Genomic DNA, 24,832 nt, shown 5'->3' on the forward strand with positions numbered 1-24,832 from the left:
CAGTGGATAGCCAGAGACTTTTTCCCAGGGCGGAAATGACTATCATGAGGGGATATAACTTTAAGGTGATTGGGGGAAGGTATAGGGAGATGTTAGAGGTAGGTTCTTCACACAGAGAGTGGTGGGTGCGTGGAATGTACTGCCGGCGGTGGTAGTAGAGTTAGATATATTAGGGACATTTAAGTGACTCTTGGATAGGCACATGGATGATAGTAAGATGTAGTAAATGCAGATTAGTTTGATCTTAGAGTAGGATAATAGGTCGGCACAACATCGTGGGTCGAAGGGCCTGTACTGTGCTGTACTGTTCTATGTTCTATGTGTTTTAATGAGGCCCAGTTCAGTACAGCCAAGAACAAAAGATCACAAAGAGAAGAATCAAGGACGCCAGAAAGCAATATTTCAAGAGGCTTGCTTCCTTTTTGAAACACTATCCAGCTTTAGGCAATGATGTAACCAAAGTAGTTTAATTAATCCTCAATCTATCCCTTACATATTCAATTTTAGACCGAGTGAATCATGTGACTTGAAATATCCTATTTTTCAAAAGTTGAAGATGCTTAAGAATTTTGAGATTCCAAAAACCTTATGCAAGTCTCAATGGGAAAAATACCACCAGTTGAACATGGCAGAGTGACTCAGAATAATATACAAATACTGCATTCAAATATTTTTAACAACTTCTATCGTAGCACCATCACTATTTCTCTGACAGTTTCCTCCACTATTTTTTAAAAAGAGAAACCATTGTGCACAGCTGTGTATGCATACAAAAATTCCATCAAATAAGTGGAGCTGCAGGACATTAATCTTAAAAAAAATTCCAATAATCATGAACAATTTTTTTTTGGTAAGGTAATTTCCTATTACAATCTGCAATAGCTGTCCGCCTGTGAACATTTAAATTATTCAATCGAGTGAAATGTGACTGGTGAGAATAAACAGTTGTAGAAACTGTGGAAAACAAATCATGCTGATGGCAATAAAACAGCCTGGGTAAATTGTTGTCATGATCAATTGATGCTAATTTTGAGTTATAATACTAGGCAAATGATTGGAAATAGAGGATTGAAGGTGCCGGGAAGTACTATAAATTTAATTTGGTGGACAAAGAGGACTTTGATGGGTCTCAATTTCAATAAGATGAGGAAGCTAAAAGGAAGCTCAAAGATGGAACAGCATATTTTGAGCTTACAAGTTAGATTAAAGTCTGCACGGAGTTTGCACATTCTCCCCATGCCTGCTGCTCCAGTCTCCTCCAACAGTCCAAACATGTGCAGGTTAGTTGGATTTTAAACAAGGTTTTTACACAAATGGACAATTAAGTGATGTTCAAAACTCGAAAACATAATTAGCTAAATAAAATACAATACAATAATTATGGCCAGCCAGGTGGTGATCTGTAACTGCAGCCTGTGGGAGCTGGCAGATACCAGTGTGATCCACAGGAACCATACCTACATTCAACGTCTACAACTCAAGGAACTACAACTGGGATAACAAGGTGTAGAGCTGGATGAACACAACACACCTAGCAGCATCATAGGAGCAGGAAGGCTGACGTTTCGGGCCTAGACCCTTCTTCAGAAATGGAGGTTTGTCCGGAGGGAGCGGGGTAACTTCTTCAGGCTAGGCATCCTTAGAAGAGGCTTCGCAGTGGGGTTAAAATTGTATCAGAGATAGTAGGAACTGCAGATGCTGGAGAATCTGAGATAACAAGGTGTAGAGCTGGATGAACACAGCAGGCCAAGCAGCATCATAGGAGCAGGAAGGCTGACGTTTAGGGCCTAGACCCTTCATCAGAAATGCAACTCGGAGTTGATGAGCTCAACTCTGAGCTTTAGACCCTGTGATGCAATAGGATTGGGGGAGTGTGGAAGAGTTACCTGGACATTGTTTCATGAAGCAAGCACAGGTATGGGACATCAGAAAGCTTGCGTTCGAGTAGCCTCAGCCCTTGTCCAACAAGAGGTTTTCACAGCAAGGGAGAAGGTCAAGGCCTGTAGGAAGGATGAGTGGGCTGACAGCAGCACAGTGGTCGACCGGCCCATTCAAAATAGAGTAGAGTGTGAAGACCGGGGGGAGAGAGACAGAGTTAAATGGCTTGGTGTACAGTATGGTCCACGGGATGGATACTCATCCAGCCAAGGGTATGGATCACAAACATTGTGTTGCCTGCCTGTACCAGCATTAAGTTGACCTATCATAGAATCCCTACAGTGTGGGAACAGTCCATTCCACATCTTCGGTGCTGCAGAATGGAAGGAGAAGGATCCAGTTATGAGGTCATGTGGGTACAAATGACAAAGTCAAAAAAGAGATTCTGCTGAGAGATTATGCACATCCAGGAGTTAGAGTAAAACAGTGAAAAATAATAACTTCTAGATTACTGTAGCGTCTGAACCACAAGCAAATTGAGAGTGTGCAAATAAGATCAGAAGATTCAATTTGGCTCAAATACACATGGGGAAAATGGGTTTGACTTATGGAGCATTAGTGCATGTACTGCAAAAAGGGGAAGCGGTTTTATTGGGACAGGTGTACTTGAACTGGCAGGTAGCATTGCCCCTTCGAGGTGAGGAGGTCACAACAGGTTTGCAGAGTGCTGTCAAGGGAGGCTTGGTGAGTTACTACACCTTATATATGGAGTACACTGCCTCCCCTCACCAAATGACAGCGGCAGCAGTGTTGAAGGTGGTGAATGGGGCGTCAACTAAGCAGGATGTTCTCTCCTGATTGCATCAAGTTTGAGTGCTGTTGGAGCTGCACCCATCCAGATAAGTGGACAGTGGTTGTTGACTTGCTCACTGAGCTGGTAAGTTTGTTCACAAAATGTTTCGTCACCATGCTAGGTAACATCATCAGTGCGGCTCTGGTGAAGCAGTGTTTTGTCCCGCTTGCGTGTCTTGGTGTTGAGGCGGGTGGCATCACTTCCGGACTTGTTTTAGCAGTTGGTATATGGGGTCCAGTTCTACATGCTGGGTAATGGAGTTCCGGTTTGAGTGCCAGGCCTCCAGGAATTCTCATGTGTGTCTTTGCTTGGCTTGTCCTCGGATAGCTCCGTTGTCCCAGTTGAATTGGTGTCCGTCTTTGTCCATATGTATTGAAGTGAGTAATAGTTGGTCGTGTCTCTTGGTGGCTAGTCGGTGTTCATGAATCCTGACAGCGAGCTTCCTTCCAGTTTGCCCTATGTCATGTTTCTGGCAGTCTTTGCATTGTATCTTGGAAATAACGTTGGTTCTGTTAGTTGTGGTTGTCAGATCCTTAATTCTAATCAGTAGCTGTCGTACTGAGGCTGTTGGTTTGTGATCTATTATGATTCCTAAGGGGTGGAGTAATCTGGTGGTCATTTCAGATATGTCCTTAATGTATGGTAGGGTGATTAGTGTCTCTGGACATTTTGTGCCTTCCTGTTGTGTAGTTATCCACGTACTACGCTTTTTCGGGTAACCGTTGTTTCTAAATACGGTGTAAAGGTATTATTCCTCGGCTTTGCGTAGCTCCGGGGTACTGCAGTGTGTCGTGGCTCGTTTGAACAGTGTAACTCCGTTTGTGGGTATTGGGATGATTGCTATTGTAGTTAAGTACCTGATCTGTATGGGTGGCCTTCCTGTGTACGCTGGTCTGGAGCTCACTGTTGGCCTTACGATCGACCATTACGTCCAGGAAGGGAAATCTGTTGTTGTTCGGCTCCAGAACACTGATGCCTCACCGGAGGCACACTAATGATGTTACCTAACAGGGTGATGAAACGTTTGCGAACAAACTTACTAGATTGGCGAACAAGTCAACAACTGCATCACAACCCGAGCTACAAATCTTCTCAAACACCTTAAGTGGAGAGTGCTGACTAATGCCTTGCAGATGGTGGTCAGGCAGACCAGAGGTGAGTTACATACTGATGTAGTCCTAGCCTCTGACCTGCCGTTGAAGCCACTGTATTTATATGGCTGATCCAGTTCAGTTTTTGATCAGTGATAATCCCACAATATTGATGGTGTGGGATTCAGACACTGCAATTTCATTGCTTTCTCAAGAGCAAGTAATGCTCGCCCAAGTGATAGGCAATTAATACTCAGAATCAGCACATCCACTTACTAAGTTTAAAAAAAACATCAAGGTGAGATGGATAGATTATCTTTTGGTAGAGATTCCCATACATGGCACTTGTGTAGTCATGAATGTTCCTTGCCACTTAGTAGCCCATGCCAAATGTTGTCCAGGTCTTGCTGCATTTGAATATGGATGGCTTCAGTATCTGAGGAGTCGCTAATGGTGCTGAACATTGTGCAATCATCGGCGAACATTTCCACTTCTGACTTTATGATGGGGAGGGGTGGCGCTAGGTCATTGATGAAGCAGCTGAAGATGGTTGGGCCTAGGACACTAAACTGAGGAACTCCTGCGGAGATGTCCTGGAGCTGAGATGATTGCTCTCCAACAATCATAAGTATCTTCCTATCTGCCAGTGTGAGACCAGAGCTCCCCCTCCCCTGCTCGATTCCCAGCGACTCCAGTTTTGCTCAGGCTCCTTCATGCCTGAATCAGTCAAACGCTATTTTGATGTCAAGGTCAGTCAATCTCATCTTACTCCAGGAGTTTGGCCTTTTGACCAGTTTTGGAGCAAGGCTGTAATTATTTCAGAAGTTGAGTGGCCCAGGTCTAACTCAAACTGAGTGTCAGTGAGCAGGTAATTGCTGAGCAAGTGGTCCTTAAAAGCATTGTTGATGACACTTCCATCACTTCACTAATGATCAAGAGTAGATTGATGGAGCAGTAATTGGCTGGGTTGGATTTGTCCCGCTTTTTGTCAACAGGACATAACTTGGCAATTTTCCATATCAGGTAGAGGCTAGTGTTGCAGCTCTACTGGAACTGTTTGGATAACGGTACGGATATTTCTGGAGCACGAATCTTCAGTATCAATGATGGAATTTTGTCATGGTCCATAACCTTCGCCATGTCATTGTCTTTGTTCCTGTCTTGTTATCATGTGGAGTGAACTGAACAGCTGAAGGCTGGCATCTAAGAGGCTGGAAAGTGATGAAGGAGGCCAAAATGGATTATTCACTTGGCACTCATTGTTGTGAAGGGTTCAGCCTTACCTGGTGCGCTGACATGTTGGGCTCACCCACATTGAGGTTGGGGATATTTGTGGAACCTCCTCCAGTAAGTTGTTGTATTGGTTCACCACCATTTGGAGTGCATGTGGCAGAACTGCAGAGCTTAGACTGATCTGTCAGTTGTGGTAAGACAGGAAATGCCAAAAGCTTGGAACTAATATTACCTAGGCTTCAGTGTGTGGACATCAAATCTGCCAGTAAGAAGTCAGTGGGCAAATGGGAGGGGTAAAGTTATAAAAACTATTACTACAGACAAAGCATTAAGCAAACCAAGCAATCCCCCTCGTCCTCACGTACCACCCCACCAACCTCCGGATCCAACGCATCATCCTCCGACACTTCCGCTATCTGCAATCCGACCCCACCACCAAAGACATTTTTCCCTCCCCACCCTTATCTGCTTTCCAGAGGGACCACTCTCTCTGTGACTCCCTTGTCCGCTCCACACTCCCCTCCAGCCCCACCACACCCGGCACTTTTCCCTGCAATCGCAGGAAGTGCTACGCCTGCCCCTACACCTCCCCTCTCACCCCCATCCCAGGCCCCATGTTCACCTGCACATCTGCTAATGTGGTATACTGTATCTGCTGTTCCCGTTGTGGCCTCCTGTATATCGGGGAAACCGAATGGGGGCTTGGGGACTGCTTTGCAGAACACCTACGCTCGGTTCGCACTAAACAAATGCACCTTCCAGTCACGAACCATTTCAACTCCCCCTCCCATTCCTCAGTCGACATGTCCATCCTGGGCCTCCTGCAGTGCCACAACGGTGCCACCCGAAGGTTGCAGGAACAGCACCTCATGTTTCACTTGGGAACCCTGCAGTCCGATGGTATCAATGTGGACTTCACAAGCTTCAAAATCTCCCCTCCCCCTACCGCATCCCAAAACCAGCCCAGCTTGTCCCCGCCTCCCTAACCTGTCCTTCCTCCCATCTATCCCCTCCGCCCACCTCAAGCCCCACCCCCATCTCCTACCTAGCCTCACCCCGCCCCCTTGACCTGTCCGTCCTCCCTGGACTGACTTATCTCCTCCTTACCTCCCCACCTACACTCACCTTTACTGGCTCCATCCCCGCCTCTTTGACCTGTCTGTCTCCTCTCTTCCTATCTTCTCCTCTATCCATCTTCTATCCGCCTCCCCCTCTCTCCCTATTTATTTCAGAACCCCCTTCCTCTCCCCCATTTCTGATGAAGGATCTAGGCCCGAAACATCAGCCTTCCTGCTCCTGTGATGCTGCTTGGCCTGCTGTGTTCATCCAGCTTTACACCTTGTTATCTAAGCAAACCAATAGAGTTAGGTTTGATGAATCACCTAAACTCGATGACCTGAATCATGGTGTTTTAAAATAACTTCCAGAAGAGATAAGCTAATGTCTTGGTTGTAATCTTTCACAATTTTCTACATGCGAGAGAGATCTCAGCCGACTGGGACACTGCCAGTGTAATATCTCTATTCAAGAAAAGGAAGGAGATAGAAAGCTTGAAATTACAGGCCACTTGGTCTAACATAGTCCATGGGAAAAGTACGAGAATATATTATTAAGGAAGTAGTAACAGGACAGTTAGAAATCCATTATATGATCAAACAGTGCAAACATGATTTCATCAAAGTGAAACTGTGTTCTTGATGTTATGAACAGGGCAGACAAAGGAGAACTAGTAGCTGTAGAATATTTGTATTTCTAAAAGGCATTCAATAAGGTTACTAGACAAGATAAGAGCTCATGCTTCTAGAAGTAATATACTGAAATGGATAGAGAAATGATCAACTGAGCAGAAACAGAGGAAGAAGTTAAAGGGGTCATTTACAGCTTGGAAAACAATCAAGGTGCCACCAGTATCGGTGCTGCAGCCTCAACTGTTTGCAATCAATAGTGATGGCTGGAAAGAAACAAATCAAGGGGACTGCATCATGAGCAAATCTGGCTTCAAAGATACTGGGGAATAATTTGTGAAGATACAGTCTGTATAGATCAGTCAAGAGAGTGAGTAAAAGTTTGGTAGATGCAATAAAATTTGGGAAAATGTGAGGTTCTTGCAATTTAGCAGGAAGAAAAGCATAGAGCGATGGTGAGACCACATCTAGAGTACTGCGTAGAGTTTGTTGCTTAAGGAGGGATACATTTAAGACAATTCAGACAAGATTCAGGGAGCTGTTTCCAGAGGAAAGATGTGACAGGATAGATGCTGAGGGAACGTCTCCCCAAGGTGGAAATTTAGAAAAAGAAAATCAAGAATGCAGACCTGCATGGATGCAGGTCTGGCAGCATCTGTGGAGAAAAAGTAAGTGGACTTAACAACTCAGGTCCAGTTACCCTTCTTTAGAATGGGAAATTTAGAACTAGGGCCCAGAGTTTCAGAATGGAAAAGCTTATTTAAGCAAGGAAAAGAAATTAGTTCTGTCTGAGAGTCACAAGTCTTTGGAATGCTCTACGCAGGAGAGTGGAGGACCCTCTGTCAGGGAACATTTTCCAAGGCTGATCTAGACAGATTCCTAAATTATAGGGGAGTCAAGGATTACAGGGACAAGCAAGAAGGTAGAGTTCAGATCAGCCTAGATCTTATTGAATATTGGAGCAGACTCAAGGTGTCAAATAGCGTAATTCAAATCCTTTGTTCTAAGGAGTGGAAATATTATTGCAATCTTGGACATATTTGGGCTTTGGAAGAATGAATAGTTTGATGGTGGGTTGCGTGAGAAGTATGGGAGACAGGTTAATTAAAGGGAAAAGCAAGTTTCTTAAACTCTTCATAGGAAAAAGAGAATAACTTTGAGAAGAGGTAATAGGTGGGAAGTCGTCATGAAATTAAGAACCCTTCATTGTACACACAAAATTGATTCTCCAATAGTTCTGAAACAGTGAATCCAATATGTCATCATGGTCCTAGAAGCACCTAACCCTTCCTTACCTCATTTATGACCCTCAACAAAACTATTGTTCCAAAATGTCTTTAGGTTTCTGTCACAGCTAACCAGCTCAGATTACATTAAACGTAAGAAATAGGAACTGAATAGGTTTTTTGGCCCTTAGAGTTTGAACACCCCCTCCAACAAGATCATGGCTGACCCAATAACTCAACTCCATCTGCCCAAATTATTGCCATATCCCTTAATCAACTTTATCAGCGTCTACATTGAATATACTCAATGACTGAGCATCCCATAACTCACTGGAGTAGAGAATTATAAAGATTCACAATCTCGAGTGAAGAAATTCCTTTCGATATCAGTTCTAAATGGCCAATTCCTTGCGCTATGACTTACATTCTAGAATATCTGAGCAGCATCCACCTTGTCAAGACCTTTAAATTTTACATATTTCAATTAGGTCACCCCTAATTCTTCTACAACTCTAGAAAATAACACCCTAACCTCCATTCATAGGGCAATCCACTCATTCCAAGAGCCAGCCTAGTGAACGTTTGTTGCATTCCCTTTCAGGCAAAGTACTCATAGCTGTGCACAGTACTCTACAGATGACCTCACCACTGCCCTGTGTAACTATACTAAGACTTTTCTTCACCCTAATACACAACCACTTTGCAAACACATTATTTGACTTCCTAATTGCCTGCTGCTCCTGTATGCTTGAGTTGTAATTTGAGCACAGACAAACATGTAAGCATCTGTGGATAGAAATATGTCTCACTCTTCCATTATTCACAAAAACAAATTTTAAAGCCTTCTGGACTTAATATTGAGTTTACAACTTTCAAATTTTGAACCCTTTCTTTCCTATCTTTTAGCATGTTATTATGTCCTCTCCCCCCACACCCATGTCTTCCCATCAAGTCTGGCAGGAAACACACTGTTGTTCTGCCATTCTCACATTTTTTCCTCCAACAGCACCCTACACCCACTACCCCCACTCCGCACCCCCCCTCCCCTACCAAGCTACAGCATAAGTTCTGTCCCCTTCACTTCAACTCTGAAGAGTCATCTAGATTCGAAATGTTAGCTTGCTCTCTCTCCATGGACGCTGTCTGACCCATTCCAATCTCCAGCATTTTCAAATAAATCTACTCCTCTATTTTTCGTATCGATGTGTATAACCTCACACTGCATGTTGTGTTCCATTTGCCATGTTCTTGTTCATTCATCTAACGTTTCAATATCTATTTACAACCTCACCATTCCAATTCTAACGAACTAAACTTGAATACATTCCCGTCATCCAAGTCACTAGAAAGATTATAAATAGCTGAGACCTATTTTATATGGAATAGGATCTCATACTTCCTCCATTGAAGATGTATCAAGTGAAGATCCGTTCACATGGTTAACTGTATTTAGAATTATTACAAGTATTTCGCAGTTATAAAGAAACAGTGCTACCAATATTTCACTGAATCTGATTTAAGATGTGAAAATGCGGCTCTTCCTGAATATCTGACCTCACAGTACTGGGCACCAAACATTGATTAGCACCAATGGCTCATCTATCTGCAGTCTGCACCAATTCCTGTATTTATATTTTGCTAAGCTTCTAGGTTGTTGTGTTTTAAGCTGTTTGATTTACCAAATCCAGAAAGATTTGTTGCAGTTTTTTTTGTTCTAAGAAACTAATTTATGGATAAATCTTAAAATTCACCAAATGGTGGAGCAGAGTTCTGCAAGCTGCCAAGACAACATTAAAAAAGTAGATAGAAACAGTGGCCCAAAGTAGAAAGCAAAAAATCCACAGTTTGAATAACTCTTTGCTATATCCTCCATTAATGTAAATATTGGACCTAAAGTTTGGTGATAGCCTTGAATTCCCACAACACATGCATTGTGTCAGATGCTGGTTTGAATTACTCAAAATTAATTTTTAATTGAAGTCTAAGTTAACTTGGTGGGGGGAGCTTCTATGTGTTTTTAATTACACAAAATTAATTTTTAATTTAAGATTGTAACTTAGCAATGGGGGAGTTATCTTGTACGTACCTGTATTTAATTACACTAAATTAATTTTTAATTTAGTACCAGTGGTCAGTGGGTTATACTGTAAAACTGTCTTGACTGTCTCATTTTAGACGAAGGCGTTTCTCGTTCAATATTTTGTGGCACATCACGGCGACTTTCAAATTTGACAAAATGCGTACATCTGACGTGGACATGCTGAGATTGACTTTTCCAGGACACACTGAACATTGCATTAAATCAACTACAACTGATCGAAAATGCTTAGCTCTTCCGATTGTCACTGAGTTTAAGAAAGACATATAGAAGGTGCATCAGATCAGGGCTGGGTGGAGAGGTGATTGGACAAGTGATCGGGTAGGAAAATTCTTTTTTTCACTTAACCATTTCAGTGAGGAGTTGTGTGTGACTAAAACACAGACAGGCAATTCAACACCTAATCATACTCGTTTCCAAGTTCTGCACAATTTCCTGTTCAAAACAGAAAGTTAGGTTCTTGAATTAGGCACAAGGATCTTAATTGCCGCAATCCTGATCATATTCAAAATTCAGATGAAATATGTCCATAGTTGTAAATTTAATAGTTACTCTCCAGTGGCAAAAGCATAAAATGCGAGGTGTTTAAAGTGTAATTTCACACCAAGATACGTATTATAACAGAAATCCTCCAAAGTGGGTTAATGGGTTTGAGTAACAATGTGTAGTAGCACAGAAAGTTTCATTATTTATGGCAGAAGGGGTTAGATATTGCTTCATTGAAACGTAAGTGAATCCAGTGCGCTATATAAATAACAGCTTGTATTTATGCACCAACTTTAACATAAGAAAATGTCTACAGACATGTTACACAGGCACAACTGAAATTGGAATATGGATGTAAGATCAAAGCAGCAAATGTCAGAAGGGATCGCAAAAGCCTGGTCCGATTTCCACGAGGGTGTTCAAGAAGAGTGGAAAGCCGGAAAGAATAAAACAATTTTAGAAAGCAAATTCTAAAGTGGGCCCTTGAAAACTGAAAATAGAAATGTCAACTAATGAAATGAATGCAGAGTTGAGGAAGAAGGGTGATGGGGCTGCAGTTTGTACAGAGAGGGGACAAGTGGCATCATTAAGGAATTTAAAACAGAAGAATAAGAATTTTAATTTGGGGGGCCGGGGTCAAGGTATATACAGTGGAATTTTGATTGAGCCACAGTTTATCAAGGATGCAAATTTAGCCCAAGAAGTATTAGAATTAAAAAACTGAAATGCTGGAAAATAACTCCAGACAGCATCTGTGCAGAGAAAAGGACAGAGTTAGGTTTCACGGACGTGACCTTTCATCAGAACTGGGGAAATGGTAGTGAAGTAATAAGTTTTGAGCAAGGGCATGTGTGACAGGGAAAACAGGAGAGCAAAAGATAAAGAGTGAAGAGAATGCATGCACGTGAGAGAGACAGCGCATGAGAGAATGACAAAATATAGTCCATTAGGCCCAAAGGGATTGATAATGAGGCCCACCAGGGTATAGAGTTCTCAGCAGTAAGAGTTGGGGCAGGCAACTTCAAGGGCAGTTAACTCTCCATCCTCAGTAGTGAGAAGGTTCATTGTATCAAGTAGGTACTTACGTGCTATCCAGGAAATTTCTCGCCTGGTCAGGAGCCCTGACACTGACCATCTGCCCTGCCTGAAGCTGCCAGTGAATCAGAAGCTGGAAGCTACAGGGAGCTGAGGAATGTCCTGCCCTGCCTAGTCTGGGCAACCATAAAGAGCTGGACCAGCAAGCAATTAAGAGTTGATTTTTTGGCCTGTGGAGGTCAGAGGCAAGGGCATGTCAGTGGCTTTCAGATGTTACTCATTTTCCTTCAGCTCCCACACCTCTCGATTGCAACTGGTGAAAGGCAAGTCACTCTAGTTTGCCTGTTGGGAAAGCTGCCATTTTTTTTTGCCTGCTGGAAGGGCAAGTACAAGGACAGGGGCAGGTTAAGGCTCTTAGGTGGCCAGTAATTGACCACTTACGGGTCTTAATTGGTGGCAAGTTGTCTAAGTCACCAGTGGACCTTCTCACCCAGAACTTAATTGCTGAGGTGACTGGAAGGGGTCAAGTATCTCTCTGGGGCGAATCCACTCAATTATTTGATCCTTCTCACTGTTGTATAAACATACGATGCCAACCAGCACCAATATGATTTCTGACTGATCTGCAGGATGTATTTGGTCTAAAGCAGTAAAAGGAAAAACATGAGGTAGTCTAATGAGAAACAAAAATAAGAGATTGCTGGAAATGCTCAGCAGGTCTGGCAGCATCTGTGCAAAGAAATTAGAGTTAATGTTTTGGATCGAGTGACCCCTCCTCAGAACATATCTAATGAGAAGCTGCTGTTAGAAACAAGATGTAGTTTATTGCACACCAGCAATGAGGTACACGTTACATTGGCATGGTCCTCATTGCTACCATAGCAATTGGGAGACCTTGGATAACAGGTCTGTCTCATTCTAGATCAAGATGTTCTGTCTTTCCCTACCTGTCCTTACAACACAATCGGATTGGACAGAAACTAATACAACCTTCAGCATTAACCCTTTCAATACCATCACCTTACACAACATCTGCCACAGTCCTCATCTCTTCAAGCATTTTGGGGAAGGGGGGCTGGTGGGTGGGGGTTGGGTTGGTGCGGAATGAACTAAATTAAACAAAAAGATTAAAAACCAAAAGAACCGCAGATGCTGTAAATCTGGAACAATGACAAAGTTGCTGGAAAAGCTCAGCAGGTCTGGCAGCATCTGTGAAGGATAAAACAGAGTTAACGTTTCGGGTCCGGTGTTCTGAGGAAGGGTGACCGGACCCGAAACATTAGCTCTGTTTTTTCCCTTCAATGATGCTGTCAGACCTGCTGAGCTTTTCCAGCAACTTTGTTTTTGTAAACAAAAAGATTTGCTAAAATATGGAGAATTGGAACATGGAGGTTCACTATATACTCCAGGAAGAATATCTCATCTTTCAACTAAGCATTTTACAGTCTTTTGGACTCCATATGGAGTTCAACAATTGTAGCCATTTAACTACTGCCCTATTTTATTTACATTTCGTAGCTTATTTCAGGCCTTTTTTTAAAAAAAAGGAAAACTATCATTCAGCAACACATCTACTCCCAGAACATCTGTTTCTTTTACCTCCCATTATTTTTCCTTTTGCCCCGGTGGAAGGAATTTTGTCATTTACACTTCCCTCGATGCTACCTAACCAGAGTTATTTTCCACCATTTCTTGTGTTGATTTCAAATTTTCAGCATCTGCAGTATTCTGCTTTTCAGAACGTATTAGATTAGTCAAGCGTGGAAATAGTCAGAACTCCCAGGACGCCAGGTTATAGTCCAACAGGTTTATTTGAAATTGCGAGCTTTCGGAGCACTGCTCCTTTGTCAGGTGAAGTCACTTCATCTCTGTAGCTCCTTTGTCAGGTGAAGTCACTTCATCTCTGTAGCATTCAGAAAGCTTGTGTGTTTTCAAATAAACCTGTTGGACTATAACCTGGTGTCCTGTGAGTTCTGACTCTGTCCACCCCAGGCCAACATGAGCGCCACATCAAAGCTTGAAAATGACATACAAAGTCATGCTTTAGCAACCAAAAGTACATCTCAAATGTGACAATGAAGATCAACAAGCCATTTGTCATTGGGGGAAAGCAGCCATTGGATTTTTCTTTTTCTCCCCAGCGTGACCATCAGTGACTGCATGGGCAGTGAAGCAATGGAAGTCAATATCACTTCTCCATTTTCTGTACTTTGATAGTAAACCCTCATATTTGAATTCTTTTAACTTTGGAAACAGCTGCATTCTGAAGTGGGACTTCAACACTGCACTGAACAGTTGCAGGTTGGTACTGGTGGACAATTTCAATGTGTCCAAAATCTCATGCTTTAATTCCTTGGGATCATACGTGCATTCTGCATCAGTAAACAGAGGAAATCTGAGCATCACTGGATGAAAACAATCTAACATTGCTAAGAAATTGGTTAAAATTCAAAACCAGACCATTCAGCACAACAGGAACACTCCACTGCTCATGCTTCATGACCTTCCTCCAGCAATATCACTATAACTTTGTATTCCATTCTCCCTTGTGATTGTCAAGTGTCCCATCAAATATCTCTGATCTTTGCCTTAACTACACAGTGTACGAGTCCCACATTCTAACAATTCTCTACATGGAGATTCTTTTTCATGAATATCTTACTACATTTATTTGTGATGTTCTTCCGCTTAAGATCCCTAATTGCGATCTATCCGCAAGTGAAAGCATCTCCACTGTAGACTTCATCCCTCTCGCTGACCATGAGGCAGAAACATACCTTGGTATATCTTCCCAAGCAGAACTTGCAACCCCATGTCCTCTCAATCACCATGAAGAGGATCTTTATCAATTCATCCTTCCCATTTCAAATATCCTCCAGATCCATAACCATCCAAGATTTCAGCATGCTCCAATTCTATTCGGTTGCACATCTTCAGTTTTCTTTGCTCCATTGGTAGCAAGCTCTGAAATTGCCTCTCTAAACTACACCCATCTCACTTCAAATGTTCTTTAAAAATTGCTCTCTCTAAAAATTGACCCTGATTTCTCATGTAACTGTCAAATTATTTTCTGATTGCTCCAGTGAATCGCAAGTTGTGATGTTATGGAATAGACAGAGTACTGGCACGAAGTTCAACAAAGTTCCGAGTTTGACATGGCATGTGATTCTCAGTGCTCTATGGTATGTAGACAAATGCTCTGTTGAAATAAAAATTTCAGATTCTTCTAATCAGTCACTGAGCAAAACCCAACGGATTCCACCAGAAAATGGGGTGGAAAGGTTCAGGCTGCAATGAATATTTGTCCAAAAATCCCAAGAAAAGTTGTATTTAACCCATTTGAGGGGACTTCTGTAGATTTTTGTGAAATTATTGGGAATTCATTAAAATTCACAGTCCTCCCAAGTTTCAGATAGAACTGAACATTCCCTGTTTCTGGATGTATAAATTCAAAAATGTAAAAGGAAATTTAAAGGAATCAGAATGAAGTTATTAAACCTATCGGAAAGCCAAGCATCACCAAAATCATAGATTTCAGCATTGCAATTATAAAGATTTAGAATCATAGAATCTCTACAGTGCAGATAGAGGCCATTCAGACCTTCAAGTCTGCCTCTGATTCCCCATAGTTCCACAATTACCACAGCTAATCTACCTAGTCTACACATTCCCGGCACTACTTGGAAATTTAGCATGGCCAATCCACCTAACCTGCATATCTGTGGACTACATCCGGAGGAAACCATGCAGACATGGGGAAAATGTGCGAATTCCACACAGTCACCCGAAGGAGGTATTTAGCTTTGGTCGAAACAATTTAAAAGCTTAAGACAGGCGATTTCACTTTGGGAAAGGAACACTGTAATCCTACGTAGCTTGACAGGACAGATGCCAAGACAATTTGAGGAATCAAAACTGGGTTGAGTCTCAGGTTGAGGAGTCAGCCATTTAGAGATGTGGAAAAAAAGTCTTCACTCAAAAGGACATTAACTTTAAGTTCTCTATCCCCCAGACAACTATGGATGCTCAGTTGTTAAATATATTCAATGTAGAGGTCATAGATATTTTGGTAGAAATGGAATTTAAAGAGTGAGGATTGTGCATAAAATTGAGTTGAAGTAGATTTTCAGCTATTTATTTAACATTATAGCAAGTTAGAAGGGCTGAATGGCCTACTCCTTTTTCCCATGTATTTGGTGAGTCTTATACTGTATACCATAGCTGAATTAAGATTGCAACGGTAATCTTTAAATTCACTATGTGACAGCAGTATAGACACAAAAGGAATCTTAACCCAACATCAGAGATACTGGACAGGATACCAGGACGACTCCCAGCTCCCCTCCAAACAGTATAATGGGACTGAAAGCTGGTCAAATGTTGAATTAGTCAAAGGCAGACTCGTTCAGACCAGCCAACCACAGAGAATATTGAAAAAGGAAAACAAACCAAAGGGTGAACTGGCTGTGATAGGGCTTTGGAAGCCACCAGACTGGGAAGCTAGTTTTGGCTTTGCTTTCTTATTTTCCTGTTATCAACTTGTTGAAAGTTCTGAGTAAAGAACCACACAGTCTGTAAGACATAAGTTAAAAAACTCTCCTGAGATGTGCAATCTGCATTGACTGGGAACTTCAGAATGTAACATATACAATCCTAATGCCTATGATATAATCCATCATCCAATGATTTCATAAAGACCTGGTATTCATCATTGAAATAGTTATCAAACTGGCAAATTATGTTTCTTTTATATTCTTTTTATATTTAATCCCTTAACAGTGTTCTATCTGTGTCAGATTGGGTGTTTTATGATCAAAGAAATTGGGCCAAAATTATAGATGTTAATTAAACTGCTTTGCTGTTCATCTGTATTCTGCTAAAGTTATAATAATCTTATAATATTTTAATAAATTGTTAATTTTTTGTTTACATTATAAAGCTGGTGTCCAATATTTGTTACTTGGAAAGTCTGGTCAGAAACAATTAAGCAATGTTTAGGGTCAGTGAATCTTTTAAGTTGAATATTGTGAATCTAGTGATAGTGAAGCTAGCTTGGTTTGCTATCCCTGTGTTGCAACAAACTGCATACCTATAAGTAAATGGATGTTGATGCTATCAAGCAACAGGATACAAAGGAAGGAATGACCTGGAATTGTTTGGTCACCAAATCAATTTCACTGAACATAAGGGCTTGAGAAAGGCAATATCCATGCTGCGTCAAGAAACTGAACTATATTCGCTGCCAAGTTTACTACAAACCAAGCAGATGATAAGATTGATTACTATGAGCGATCTTTATTTGTGCTTTCACATCAAAAAGGAGGGAATAGGAATTGTACAATGGAAGAAACTCAAAGGAACGCATAGGTGAACAGTTTGTTAATTAGGTAGCACAAGGGAATAGATATAGACACTTGGTAGAGCGAACTCAGAAGTTCATTAGAAATTGACCAGTTAGACCGGTTTACAGCTGATATTATCAAGTATATTATCAAACATTTAAAATGGAAAAAGGAGGCAGAAACTTTTTTTAGATAAAGTCTGGAATTTTAGAAGTTCATCCATTACAACAGTCACTACACTTTATGAACATTTAAATTGCTTGTAAAGTGTTTTGTGATATTCAGTGCTTCAAACAGGGGCTAAATAAATGTTTAGTTTTTTTGTACAAACCTAGAATACTTTGTAAATGCTTTCCTTTGAAACAAATGAAATGGTGAACTAGGGTTAGAAGGACAGGGTTCTGTTTATCTCTTGGTTATGGAGAAATTTCTGCAGAAATTAGGAAAAATAATAATTTTTGAAATCGGATTGATAAACAATTAATCTACGAACTGAGATCAAGATTGTAACCAAGCTTGAAGTGTGTTGCAGAAAATCAGAGTTTAGCAGGAACAGTCCAGTTTGTTCTTTAGGAAAAATCTTCAGATCACGTCAGAGTTCCAGCTAATATATGCCTCTCCCATCCCTATGCTCAAAACCATTATAAAAAAGTATATTTTTGTTTGCATTCTAAAAATGTGAGAATGGCAAGGGTGTAAATTGCAAATTCTCTCCAGAAAAACTACAAAGACAATTAAGAAGTCAGAAAAACCGTCAGTGGTGTAAAAAAAAGTTGTCTTTCCAGTTATGCAGCTGTCCCTTGTTCAAAAGTCGCTGAATTTTAAAAGGTCCATTTGTATCAGGGAAAAATCAACTGCCAGACGATTCTTAGCAAAAAGAAAAATAAAATCAGTAGACATTGTCTTATGGACAGGTCAACTGGGTTATAATTGAAGATAAAAAGTTATTTGAAATAAGAGTTTTGCCTCTGATTACCCTAGCAACGGAAACAGATTGAAAACTAGATATGCGATAATTGGTATCAAGGCTGGCAAGAAATGTAAGCAAAATAATTATGGATCTAGGCAAGAAAATTGTATAAATACTAATTCTTCTGTATTTTGTTTACTGCTGAAGATTTTCTTCATAATTAGAGGATGCCTGATAGAGGTTCCATGTAATGAACAAAATGATATGGGATCAAATACAACATCTAAGGAAGTCTGAAATAAAAATTGATTCACAAGGTATCTGAATGGATCAACAGCTGCTTTACTGTAGAAAACTCAATTACAAAAAACTAACTGGAATTTGAGATTAGCAGTAATGTGACTTTTCTGTCTTGAAGCTCAGTGATAATTAAAAGTGATGACCACACAGTACAAACTTGTGCTTTGTATGACCAGAGCATTAGTCACGTTGAAGTTCAGAACAGGATAATGAGGGTAAAAAAAAATGTATTGAGCATAATCAATCTGAAAGCAATACAATTATCAGTACAGCTTCTGCAGTTTGTTTTCAATAAATTAGGTTAATCATTCCTAAAAAAGGTACGTAATGATAAATTATGCAAACTTGCTCGTTGTGGGCTTAGCTCTGCAAAGCAGCAATTATGTTCTCACTTGGAGGCACGACTTCATTAGAAGTTCCAGCATTCAGAATATGCAAGTTGCTACAGCATTTGATTGTTTTATTTTCCACAGCACAATTCAAAAAGAACAATTGCACTCCCACAGCACAAAGAATTCAAACAAACTCCCCTAACTTCATAATTCCCAGCAAATCTTGAAAGACTACACAACAGATATTACAGACCATAAAAAGCAAATGTTCCGTCTGTAGTATTAGCATGAAATAGTACTGTCATTTGTAACAACTGCTGTCTTGAAGAATGAGTCATATTCTAGCAATTTTAATTTGATATATTAAAACAAGTAAACCAGGGACTTCTGGATGATCCTTTGAAAATAAATAGCTCCAAGATGAACACTGTGCCCTGCTCATTGGTTTTCTTCACTAGTTATATGGTGTGTTTTTTTTTGGAGGTTGAATTTTCACAAAGATTCTCCAGTATTACAATTCTTACATCATGAGTCAAACAGCAACAACATTTTGTATCTCTAGATACCATCATGCCATAGGAAAAGGTATTTGATCAAATTCTGGTCTCCCTGCTATAGGAAGGATGTTATGAAACTTGAAAGGGTGCAGAAAAGATTTACAAGGATGTCGCCAGGGTTGGAGGGTTTGAGCTATAGGGAGAAGTTGAATAGGCTGAGGCTATTTTCCCTGGAGCGTCGGAGGCTGAGGGTGTGACCTTACAGAGGTTTATAAAACCATGAGGGGAATGCATAGGGTAAATAGACAAGGTCTTCCCCAGGGTGGGGAAGCCCAAAACTGGAGAGCATAGGTTTGAAGGTGACAGAGAAAAGATTTAAAACGGACATTAGGGGCAATTTTTTCCATTCAGAGGGTGGTGCGTGTATGGAATTAGCTGGCACAGGAAGTGGTGGAGGCTGGTACAATTACAACATTTAAAAGGCATCTGGATAGGTACATGAATAGGAAAGGTTTAGAGGGATATGGGTCAAATACTGGCAAATGGGACTAGATTTATTTAGGATATCTGGTCAGCGTGGACGAGTTGGACCGAAGGGTCTGTTTCAGTGCTGTACATCTCTATGACTCTAAGTTTAATTGACATCATGTTCTTGCTGATTTTTGTTCCACATCTACAGATTCAATTCACTCCTCCGTAAATCCATGGGTGAATGTTCTCCCATCAAGAACTCAGCCAGACAACAGCAATTGGAGAGAAAATTGTGCACTGCTTTGCTGGTATGTGGAACACATTTTATTTCTTCAATCCGTGGGGTTTAGTACATTTTATTTTCAGATCAGTCTAGACAAATTTCTCATGTTAACTGTGCATGACTTGATCAATCCTTGATCCAAGCTAGCCGACATCAGTCATACTTGAGTAGAATTTTTGTTCTTTAAACATCGTAACTCAAATGCTTGTTTTTTTGATGTAAATCTGAAAGCAAATAGGATAGGATTACTATCTAATTTTATGATTTGCTCAAAATTTTGGATACAGATCAAGAGTACTGTTCCAATATACGCAAACAAACCATAGAATCATCGAATGATTACAACACAAGAGGCCAATCAGCTGTGTCTATGCTGGCTCTCTGGTGGCTCTCTAGAGGAGCAATTGCTTCAGTGCCATTCCCCTTCATCTTCCCCAGAAGCCCTGCAAATTCAGACAATTATACACTTCTCCTTCGAAAGTCTCATCAGCCCTTCTTCCACCACACTGTTACGCAGTGCACTGCAAATCCCAACCATTTGTTGTATGAAAAAGATTTTCTTTGTCACTAAATCGGTGCACTTAGAGAGAACGCGAAAACAACAGAGACCATAGGAAAGAGCATGAACAAATGAAGGAGAGGAAAAAGAAAAAAGTTATGACCATTTTCTCCCTCACTTTCCTCCGTATTTTTGGATGCATTGCATCCCATTCCAACCCAAATGCTCAAACAGAAGCCTGTCCAAATTTTAGACACTTCAATGTCTGATCTAGCTTCTATACACCATGACCTGGGAAGCTTTACCTTCCTTGGTAAAGGCAGACGCAAAGTATTCATTTTGTAACTCAGCCATGCCTCCTGCCTCCACGCACAAATCGCCCTTCTGTCCCTAATTAGACACCCTGCTCCTCTTACCACATTTTTTTTTGGATTCATTGCATATATAAGCTGCTAGTCTCCTCTTCCCCTCCTTGCTGTTCTAATTTGCTTCTTCACTTGCCTTCTCAAATTTTCTATATAGTGATTGGTTCTTAACCATATTCTCCCATCAGATATCTGTCAGAAGCACCACCATTTCTGATTCATCTCAATTTCTATTTTCATCATCCAGCAAAACTTTGGATATGTTTTTGCTACTTTTCACCTTAGTGGAAATATCTTGACTATACTCAAACTCTCTCTTCTTAAAAAGGCAGCCTATTTTTCAGTTATAATGTTGCCTGCTAAATCTTTAATTTCAATTTATATGGCCCAGATTCACTGAAGTTGGCATTTCCCTAGTTGATAATTCTCATTCTGTATAGTTTCTTGTCATTTTTCCATATCCAGCTTAAACGTTGTGATCAGATTTCTTAAATGTTTCCTTACTAACACTTGACCCACATCGTTCTTCAGAATGACATGGTCCAGCCTGCCTCATTTCTCTGTGGACAGAAACATACTCAGTAGAAAATTCACTTCAGCGCTCTCCTGCCCTTCACACTAATTATCCAAATATCAACCAAGATAAATTCCCCCATTATAACTATAATTGTTTCACTAATTTATTCCTCAACATCTCCCCCACTAGTTCCTATGAATAACGTAATTGCACCTATCCCCTTCTTCTTGGCTTTAGCCAAGGTTCTGCAACCTCCCACTCTCCAGCACTACAATACTCTGCTGAAATCGCTAATGCTTCCCTCCTTATTCACTTTGTACCCAGGAATATTTACAGTAAAGTTGCTACAAGTCAAATTCAGATCAATGGAAAATTCAGTTATGGCAAAGCTGTTAGTATTTGTGTCAGCTGGACAAGAAATCTGATGAGAAAGAAACATCAATTACTCGGGGACTTGGGTTTAAGGTTAAAGGAGATGTGAAAGGCAGGTTTTTTAAAAAACTCAGAGTGGCAAGTGCCTGGAATGTACTGCCAGAGGAGGCGCTGAATGCGGATACAATAGCAACATTTAAGAGGCACCATGACAAATACATGAATAGGCAGGGAATAGAGGGGTACGGATAGCATACAGGCGAAAGGCTTTTGGTTTAGAAAAGCATGTGTCAGCCCAGTCTTGGTGGGCCAAATGGCCTGTTTCTGTGCTGTACTGTTTTTTGTTCCAAAAAGGTACCTGTGAAGTGAAGAACCAGACTAACTGTGGATTAGCCAAATTCATGCATGCTTGTCACAGGACGAGGGGGAATTTAGGACTCGCTAGTGCAGGAAATCACTGACAAGTCTCGAGCGATGGCTGCGAAATAGTCTCTTCATACATTTCAACAGGCACCCACCATTCATGTCTAACACAGCTGAAGCCAGACTATCTTACCATCTTTTTACCAGATCACTGTTTAACATTCAAATCAAAATGTCTAATTGTGGGGAGTGAAACAAGAAACAAGTCACTGCCTGTGGTCTGCACTACCATGGATGCCACTAAAAGCTGCTCTTTTTTGTTATAGGCAAGTCCAAAAAGCCACAATGCTTTGCGAAATGTCAAGACACTACGCACACACTACCAGGCCAACAAAGCCGCCTGGAGGACATTCAGCATTTTTGACGTGCGAATCGGGAAGTGGACAAAATGTACCAAACAGTAGAAACTGAAGACCCTGAAAACTTTTATTGATGTCCACATGTTCACCCTCCTGTTTCCTGAGCTGAAGTCGCAAAGGCTGTAGAGATGCTCTAAGATGTTGCACGCTAACATGGAAACCATGTTTAACTGCATTGACAGTGCTGTGGACCCATCCACAAGTAGCATACTAAGCATTAAAAAAATTAGAGATTACTGAGTGTTTCCAGAGCTAACTATCCAATGTTTTGCAATAGCTTTCGTTGTGCATGTTCAGGTTATTGTAAGATGTGAAGGAAACTGAAAAATAATAATAAATGTGAAAATTGTAATTATGTCACTTTTTATTTTTTGAGAGAGCATGTTGAGGTCAAATTGAGTTATCTTGGGGCTTTCTAAAAGCTCTCTTTAACATGTGCCTCCTGCAATTATACACATCACAATTTTACTGTAATCCCATTCCTTCTCTTCTTTGACCTATGTCTCTTATTGCCACAGCATTATATTCCTCATATGCTACTTGATCTCATTTATCACACACTGCACGTTCATATACATGAACAGTAACCATAATTTAAACTTTAATATTTTACTTTTCCAATAAAAGCCCACTAAATGTTAACATATCCTAATTCAGCACTTTTTTTTTGCTCCTTGGCATCCCTTCTTAGAATTATCTCTTGGTTGCTAATCCCTGCCAAGTTAGTGTTATTAGGGAGAATTTAAATTAACAAAATTGCCCCACAAGGAAATCGGCCCATTATTAATTTATGGGCAACCTGTCTAGGTTCCATCTCTCTGAACCAATCCTAAAGTCGCAAGAACCTACAGCCCTCTCTCCCATATCATCTCTCCTATCATGTGTTCATCTGCTCTATACTATTTCTAGTCATTTGAACATCGTGCTGGGTGTAAATCAGAGACAACTGCTTTTGAGATCACACAGCGTGCAGCTGGAGGAACACAGCAGGCCAGGCAGAATCAGAGGAGCAGGAAAGCTGACGTTTCGGGTCGGGACCCTTCTTCAGAAAATAATGCTGCCTGGCCTGCTGTGTTCCTCCAGCTGCACACTGTGTTATCTCAGACTCCAGCATCGGCAGTTCTTACTACCTGATTTTGAGATCATGCTTGCTGATTTTCTATCCAGCTTCTTAAATTCTGACTTGAAGTCCAAATCTTTTTACCAATATCATTGGTACAGATGTGGGCCACAATAGTTGCTTGTTCACTTCCCATGCACTGTTCAGTGAGAGCTCTCAGCCTGGTTCCATGGAGTAAAAATGCCACATTAGATTCACACCTGCAGCCACAGAAACACCTGCCTTAACCAGCAAATCTAACACTATTGATCTTCGGTCTTCTTGCTGACTTCCCTGACCAGGCGAACCAGTTGTAATGTAACACCCTCAACCATACCTTCATTCACAAGATTAACCATCACATTCATTGGCTTTCAGAACTGAACACTGGTTGAGAGCAGGATGCATGCAGCGTTCTCTTGTGCTACCTGCCTGGTGATTTCCTAATCTTTCTTCTCCTGCATGCTCTTAAAGCTGTGGTGTGACCACATCTACAAATACACCATTCACATAGTTCCCAACCTCATGGAAATGGCTAGCAGCTGGTGTCACTGCAGCAAGTTCTCAAGCCTGGAGCTCGAGATATTGCATTTGAGGAGACTTCCTGCAGATGTGGATATGCAGGACATGAGTCCTGGAGTTCCCATGTGGAATAGGATTACTGCTCCAGGGCTGCAGCTGCACTCCCAGTCCTTTAAAAAGAAAATATTGCAAAGAAAAAAAATTACTGAAGGATAATAACAATTCACCATACACTTTTCCTCGCTCCCCACACCCATTGTACAGGGCGGTTGACCTCATTGTCAAAAAGTTCCTCTTTGATTTTCACTTCCTCAGACTGATTCCTTTAGGCATTGGGGAGGGAAAACCTACACTCACGGCCTGCCTTGCTGCAACATCAGTTTGATGTGCAAGGTTCTCATTCCACAACTAACTTCTCCCTGTCATTTCCTAGTGATCCCGACACTCCGCGCGCTCCCCCTGTCATTTTCCAGTGATCCTGACCCTCCGCGCACTCCTCCCCGTCATTTCCCAGTGATCCCGACCCTCCGCGCGCTCCTCCCCGTCATTTCCTAGTGATCCCGACCCTCACCGCGCTCCTCCCCATCATTTCCCAGTGATCCCGACCCTCCGTGCACTCCTCCATCATTTCCCAGTGATCACGACCCTCACCGCGCTCCTCCCTGTCATTTCCCAGTGATCCTGACCCTCACCACGCTCCTCCCTGTCATTTCCCAGTGATCCCGACCCTCCGCGCACTCCTCCATCATTCCCCAGTGATCCCGACCCTCCGCACACTCCTCCCAGTCATTTCCCAGTGATCTCGACCCTCCGCGCACTCCTCCATCATTTCCCAGTGATCCCCACCCTCCGCATGCTCCTCCCAGTCATTTCCCAGTGATCCCGACCCTCCGTGTGCTCCTCCCCCTCATTTCCCAGTGATCCCGACCCTCCGCACGCTCCTCCCCGTCATTTCC

At 41.5% G+C, this 24,832-nt stretch overlaps 1 protein-coding gene and 1 long non-coding RNA gene across 8 annotated transcripts in view; one reads left to right on the forward strand and one right to left on the reverse strand.

The window, feature by feature from the left end:
• LOC109934810 (sodium/potassium/calcium exchanger 2) overlaps nt 1–24,832 on the reverse strand; it is a 72,452-nt gene that overhangs the window by 22,556 nt on the left and 25,064 nt on the right. The window contains exon 3 of one of the 7 annotated variants that reach the window (XM_048595299.1): nt 16,861–19,944. The exons of 5 other annotated variants lie outside the window; for them this stretch is intronic. In XM_048595299.1, the coding sequence (XP_048451256.1) occupies nt 19,918–19,944 (27 nt within the window). In that variant the 3' untranslated portion in view covers nt 16,861–19,917. Of the gene's footprint in view, nt 1–16,860; nt 19,945–24,832 lie in introns of those variants that run through there. One more of the 7 variants, XM_048595301.1, reaches the window with a different exon arrangement.
• On the forward strand, nt 2,801–22,610 carry LOC125482820. The gene is made up of 4 exons (XR_007261801.1): nt 2,801–3,886; nt 14,669–14,767; nt 19,646–19,745; nt 22,163–22,610. It is a non-coding gene; the product is annotated as an uncharacterized LOC125482820 (long non-coding RNA).

Source organism: Rhincodon typus, chromosome 3, assembly GCF_021869965.1.
Source record: "Rhincodon typus isolate 14 chromosome 3, sRhiTyp1.1, whole genome shotgun sequence".
Classification (NCBI taxonomy): Eukaryota; Metazoa; Chordata; class Chondrichthyes; order Orectolobiformes; family Rhincodontidae; genus Rhincodon; species Rhincodon typus.